Source organism: Poecilia latipinna, unplaced genomic scaffold (genome assembly GCF_001443285.1).
Source record: "Poecilia latipinna isolate Pla-1442-1.1 unplaced genomic scaffold, P_latipinna-1.0 Scaffold595, whole genome shotgun sequence".
NCBI classification, from domain to species: domain Eukaryota; kingdom Metazoa; phylum Chordata; class Actinopteri; order Cyprinodontiformes; family Poeciliidae; genus Poecilia; species Poecilia latipinna.
In genome coordinates this window covers 89,209-95,672 of record NW_015113211.1, presented here as the reverse complement: position 1 = coordinate 95,672, position 6,464 = coordinate 89,209, and the positions used below count along the sequence as shown (strand labels likewise).

Below are 6,464 nucleotides of genomic sequence, written 5' to 3'. Positions count from 1 at the left end.
GGGGGGGGGGGAGGGGGGGGGGGGGGGGGGGGGGGGGGGGGTTAGTTAGGGTTGGTCCAGACTCTCACCTCATTGTCGTGAGGCGGGAGCTGGTGGAGGAGCTGCTTGATGCGGTACTTTTCTCCTGGGCTGTTCACGTAGGGCACCTTGTCCTCAGGCAGGGAGCTGTAGTAGTGATGAACCTGCCAGATGACAAACACGGGATTAAAGCTCCTGCAGCGCATGAACGATCCGAGAAACCCCTGAAGTGATGACATGTAGGGCTAAATTTAACAGAATTAGCACGTGATTTGATTAGCATTCAATCTGTAATCTTCTGTCACATAAAATGTATTTGTATTCTTTGTAAAATGGCATAAAAATGTTTTTTTGTTTGTTTTTTTTACTGTGTTTTTAGGTCTGACCTAAAACCACATAAGGAAAAAAATTGCTGTCTTGACTTTAATACAGGTTGTAGTGTTTAGCAGAAAATATAGGAATCAGAAGATCATCCCATTTTTTTATATTGATGCAAATCTCCAAAACTTTTGGCTGATTTTGATGAAAGTCCAAAAAAAAAAAAAAAAACACAAAAAACTGAAAGTAAATGTTGGTTTTAGTGTTTATGGTTTTAAAACAGTGGAAGTTCCTAGTTCTCTTTTTTCTGATCTGCCGGTCATCAATTAGAGACGATCAGGGGAAAATGGAAAATTCAAATCTCTTGCCTCTCCTGCATTCTAATTATTAATGTCAAAAATGTTCCTTTTACTACTGCAGACAGAAATCTAGGCTTTTCCTGGTCAATACCCGTTCTGTTTGAGGTGAAAACGGTGAGTCAGGAAAAAAGGCGAATCATGATCTGATCTTTAGCCAATTGGTGCTTTTCCATATTTGTCTGTAAATTGTTCAAGACATTAAGCAGGTCAAGCTTTTCCCGACTGGATGCACAGAATTAATTTCGAAAACAGATTACGATTTTGACCGATTCAAATTTTTGCCTAAGCCAAAAAGAGAAAAATGTGCTGCAGGTTTGATATAGACGGTGAACTTAAACAGAAAATGGAGAATTTACAAGGAGTTGGTTGATGTGTTTATAGATGGGGAGTGAAGTGATTTCCTGATTTTGACGCATTTACATAATGAACAAAGGATAAAAAATAAATAATTGGTCGATTCTGAATTCAGGTCAAATTAGTTGGTGCATCTCCATTTCTCAGTTGTTTTGCCTTAAAAACAATCAAAAACGATCTTTAAAGATGAACAGATCAGGGTTTTCCTGGTCGAACCCGATTTCCGATTATTTTATGTTTCACCTTCTGATTACACTGAAAGAAATTAGTGAAGAGTAAAATATTTAAAAATGAGGCAGATATATTTTTCTTGAAATATTTGTTGTGATAATTGCTCAGAGCTAATCAAGGGAAAACTGACCCACTTCAGAAACAGATGTCTGACTGATTCAGCGGTACGTCTCTCAAACTCTGAAGGCTCAAGATGAATCTTCTAATTTATAAAGTTTATTAATTATTGCACAAACTGTGTAGATTATTATATAAATAGAAAAAAAACAACTGAAACATCTTAAAGAGTACAACGATGGGGTTAAGTTTTACCAGAGCAAGCCATCAACACACACACACACACACACACACACACACACACACACACACACACACACACACACACAGTTAAGAAATCACTTTGATTTATGGTCCACCAGTGGAGACTTAATGGAACTCCACTCCTCCATCTCTGCACATTGACATGGGAATGTATCACTGACGTGTCAAAACACTCGCACACACACAAAAACAGACAAAACAGACAGACACTCGTACGGCCAAAGCAGTGATTAACCTAAATGAACGCGGTGTGTGCTGCTGCAGATTAATGCTAATCTGGATAGTTCCAAATTGCATTCCTCGCATTTCCGTGGCACACAATGGGTGTCATCTCCTTGTTATTTATCACAGCCCCTTTCTTTATTACACTGTATCTGCAGGGCCGGGGTGCCACAAAGGTCAGCGCAGGGGGGAGGAGCAAAACCGCAAGGAAGGTTTAAAGACTGAGGCCAAAAAGAGAGAAGAACAAGAGAGATTTTGGAAGAATTTGTTACAAAAAAAAAAAGGGGATACATAACAGTGTGGCATTAAACAAAAAGGCAAAACTAAATCAGAGCTGTTGTCCTCAGTAGAAACGGTATCTTTGACACTCACCATCTGGCTCGATGACTGAATGGATTTGCTGACTTGGGAAATTTCAGACTCGTCTTTGCCAAGCGTCACCAAAAACGGATTAACCTGAATCCTCCAAACGGGAGCCGGTGAGCCAAGGACCAAAAGTAAAACCTTAAAAATGCGTCTTCAAGCTGAACTGTAAAGCCAGCGCCATTAAGAAAACCTGGTCGGCGGCGGCAACCGGTGCTCCAGTAAAGCCGCCTTATCAAAGCGAGTTTGGGTTGGGATGATTTCACAGCTTTGTTCGGTTCGCAACCCGATTCTTCCTGCTCTGATTTGGTTGGCGTCCCCTTGTGTTTGTTGGAATACAGTCCATAAAAGACTGACTGAAGTCTAGAATGTACTGTATGTACACACACACACACACACACACACACACACACACAGAGAGAGAGCTGATGACTGATGATAAATTACAAAACATGCCTCCAACAACAGCAGGGTTAGAATCTGGAGGTGAAAGGCTCACTGCCCCAGGGGGGAAAGATCAAAAGATAGATACACACACACACACACACACAGAAAGACAGCGAGAACCAGGAGAAGCGGCTTGCGATAATAACTGTAATCAGAAGCAGACGAAGCTGAAGACAGGACAGACGTTTCAGCTGAACCTAGAGGAGTGTTTCCCCCGGCTTAATGGTAGGACTTTGGGTTAAAAAAGGGTGACAGGGGAGATCGCTCGTCACAGCCGGTTTCTATTGCTGCTAACAGCCCGACGCGTTCAGGGAGCAGCTCTGGCGTTCCTCAGTGGGCTTGGGTGCGACACGGCTCCGGTCAGAAAAATCGCAACTCGCCACAGCGACACATGGCGAGACAAATTGGGTATTCGTAGCAGAAGTGCAAACCTTATAGATGGCTGAAAGACGGTGGGTTTCGTCAAGGCCAAAAACCAAAAGGAAACCAAAAACTGAGCAGGAGGATAATCAAATTACTACCTTTTGACTAGCAGTCGTCCGCTTCTCAGAATTTAGGTATTGTGTGTTTGACGTCATTTAACACTTTCACCGTTTTTTAGTGTCACGAATTGTAAATATTTTGTCTTTTAATGCTCAAAGAGACTTAATTATTGTAGATTTTTAAACCATCTCAGTTGTACATTCCTATGAACTGGAGTACACGATTTTTATAACTACACATTATTTATGTTGAAATGTATGTCTTTACTGTACAGTATTTTTTTATTCTTTATTTTGTTTTTTTATATACATACAGCTCTGGAAAATGTTAAGAGAGCACATAAAAATGATCAGTTTCTCTGATTTCACTCTTTATAAGTTTATGTTTGACTAATATGAACATTGTTCTTTGATTCTATGAACTGCTGACATGTCTCTGAAATTCAAAGCAAAAAAAATTAGTATTTATTTGCAAGAAAATAAGAAATTGACAAAATAATACTAATAAATAATAATAATAATGCAAAGAAAATAAGTTCATATTAATTTAAAAACAACAATACTAATGTTTTAACTCAGGAAGAGTTCAGAGATCAATATTTGGTGGAGTAACCAGGTTTTCAGTGGGGTTCAGTGCAGCTGTATAAACGTTTATGGGTTTATTTGCTGCCATCATCCGTCACTTTGGTACTGTTGCCCAGAAATCTCCCCATTCTGGGACAATAAATGACATTTCTATTTTATTCATTTAGGCCATGCCAGAGGAAGCGTTTGTTAAAAATGATTAAAGGATTGAAGTTACTTTTACGTTTAGCGTTGAACATCATCATTGCGTAGGACAAACAGGCAGGATAACCTAACAGTGAGCACGGCCAGTTTGCGGGTCGGCCATAATTCCCACAATCCTCCACTTTCTTTGCATTTTCTTGAGCGGAAGGAATAAGGCTGAAATGGTGGCGCCGTAAAAAGGGTCACAAGTCACAGGACAATAGACGCTCTTAGACTGATGGGAATGTCATGAACTTTAAAGACATTTGCTCATAAAACCTTCCATCCATTATCCATCCAATGGCGGGTGGGTAGGAGAAGGTAGAGGGGACATATATATATACATATATATATATATATATGCATGTATATATCTCACAAATGTTTTGCAATGCATGCAGTAGATGTTAAAAAATGTCAGCGATGCAAATGGGAACAGCCACAATCACCCAAAGATCAGTGATCAGTTGAGCTGCTGACAGTTTTATTGGCCCCATGCTGGCCTGGAATTGTTTTAATTGTGCTCAGGTCTATTTAGGAAACAGGTCAAACTACCCTCACTCCTTTTCTCTGTCTCTCCCTCTCTTGAAAGCCATGGGTCCAGACCCTGCAGCTAGCTTATATTTCATTACCCGAAGGCCAAAATGCTGTACAAACATCCAGCGTTAGAGGGCTGAAAACACGTACGTCATGCTGGACAGAAAATTAAAATCAGATTCCTGTGACCGCCGAGACCGACTCTGCATGATGATGAAAAGTGGAAAATGCCCCTAAGAGGACTCGGCAGAGTTGCATTCTTGGCCTTGCTGAACAGTAAGCTGGCAACGTCGAGAAGTTTCGTTTCAAAACACAGGCCTTCCTCACACTGCTCCTAAAACACAACGCCAAAAGCCCAACGACGACTCCGTTTGGTAAAGATTGCATTCCTGCAAAGCGGTGGTTATTGGGTTTAAGAGAGATACCTGTATTTTTATTTTAGGGTAAATTAGGTCCTAAAAGAGTGCAGAGCCATCCTTGGTAATCCCTCAGATCCACGTACTGGACGGCTGTACAGCTGCGCGGGAATCTCTCATTACACGGAGGGGGACGTTACACCACTGCCAGCTGAATAGCAGACTAATAAAGAGCTCTGGCTGCCAGAGCGGAAATCTAAAACCCACCATTTAGGTCCAAAGCTTTAGCTTTTTTGTTTAGAGCTGCTCCTGTGCAAAAAGTCACACAACAAGTTTTCCACAGCTTGAAGGCGCTAGCATTTCAGAGATAGCGTCACATTTGTGCATGACTGCATATTAGAAATGGAAGCTTTTATAAATTTTGAGTGATATTATGCAAGTCTCATCTGTTTTTTTTTTTTTTCTTTTACAAACATCTACCATGTTGAGCTTTGATTTACAAGTGTAACCCTGGAGGAAAGAAAGAAAAAAAAAGAAAGGAAAAAAAAAAAGCTCCCCTCGGTCCTCTGAGGAGAAAACCGGAGCCTCTGCCAGCAGCGTATTGACTCGGCTCCTCAACGAAATGAAACCAGCGTCCATAAACGCCCCTATTGTCCAATTAAAGCGGAGACCCTCCCACGTGTGAACACCTCCAGCTCGGCGGAGCATTGTAGAGGAGGATTTTCCTCCAACGCGCGTGAAGCTGCTTAATGTGCTGTGCGGGCTCGACTAAAGTGCTTGCGAGGGCCAGGAAACCTCCTGCAAACATGTTCGGAGGCAGAAAACAATCGGGAGATTAATTCGAGGGCCGGAGCCACGTAATCCTTTGTCAGCCGTTAGCCTGGTGAAGACGCCGTCAGCGCAAACATGCAGCGACTTCCAGCACTGGAGTTATACCTCCAGTGGGGGGGATTATGAGTGAAACCTGCTAGTCTACGTCTCTGGAATCCTGCGGCCGGTCGTTTAGCTAACGGGAGTTTTACCGCACTTCTGTAAAGCAAAAACCCTTACGCCGAATACATTTACAAATCACTTAAGTAAAACCACACTCTCAAGTCTCTTAAAAAGAAAAAAAAATGGCAACATTTACTTTAATCTGAAAGAAATTTACATTACACCAGAGAGACAGTATTTTTCTTCTTTGCCGTGGGAAGATGCTTCTGATGTTATTTCTGGTTCACAGCTGAGCATCATGATTTTAAACCCGACAGTCGCAGCCCATTTCCTGAACTCGTCTCTGTGTGGCGTTTCTTAAAGCGCCACCTCCAGCTGGAGTCTACACATCTTGTGAATCTCTGTCATATTCACAAATGGGCTTCAGTTCACAATCCTCCCAAGGACGCTGCCGTCCTCGCCGCTTGTGGATTATTTTCCCACCAATGTTTTCCTTTTGCTCAACTTTTTGTGAAAAGCTCATTTCTTCTTTGTTGAGGGACATGATGCCACGTGATTGATGAGGCCAGTGGGTCTTACACAGGCGGACTGCATCTTCTCTGAAAACCTCGTATTTGTGCGATTCTTTCATAATATTCCACAAGAACAGGAAGACCATCAGATGCCGGCATGTCAGCCAAGTGTTTCCATGCCAACGACACACAGACACTTAGCAACAGGGGTCGCTCAGACCTCACTGACGCAGCTTAAGTGGC

At 42.0% G+C, this 6,464-nt stretch overlaps 1 protein-coding gene across 1 annotated transcript in view; it reads right to left on the bottom strand.

Annotated features, from left to right (window-relative positions):
* prickle2b (prickle homolog 2b) overlaps nucleotides 1-6,464 on the bottom strand; it is a 35,938-nt gene that overhangs the window by 13,522 nt on the left and 15,952 nt on the right. Inside the window, exon 3 of the mRNA XM_015042553.1 lies at nucleotides 69-182. Within this exon, the coding sequence (XP_014898039.1) occupies nucleotides 69-182 (114 nt within the window). The remainder of the gene's footprint in view (nucleotides 1-68; nucleotides 183-6,464) is intronic.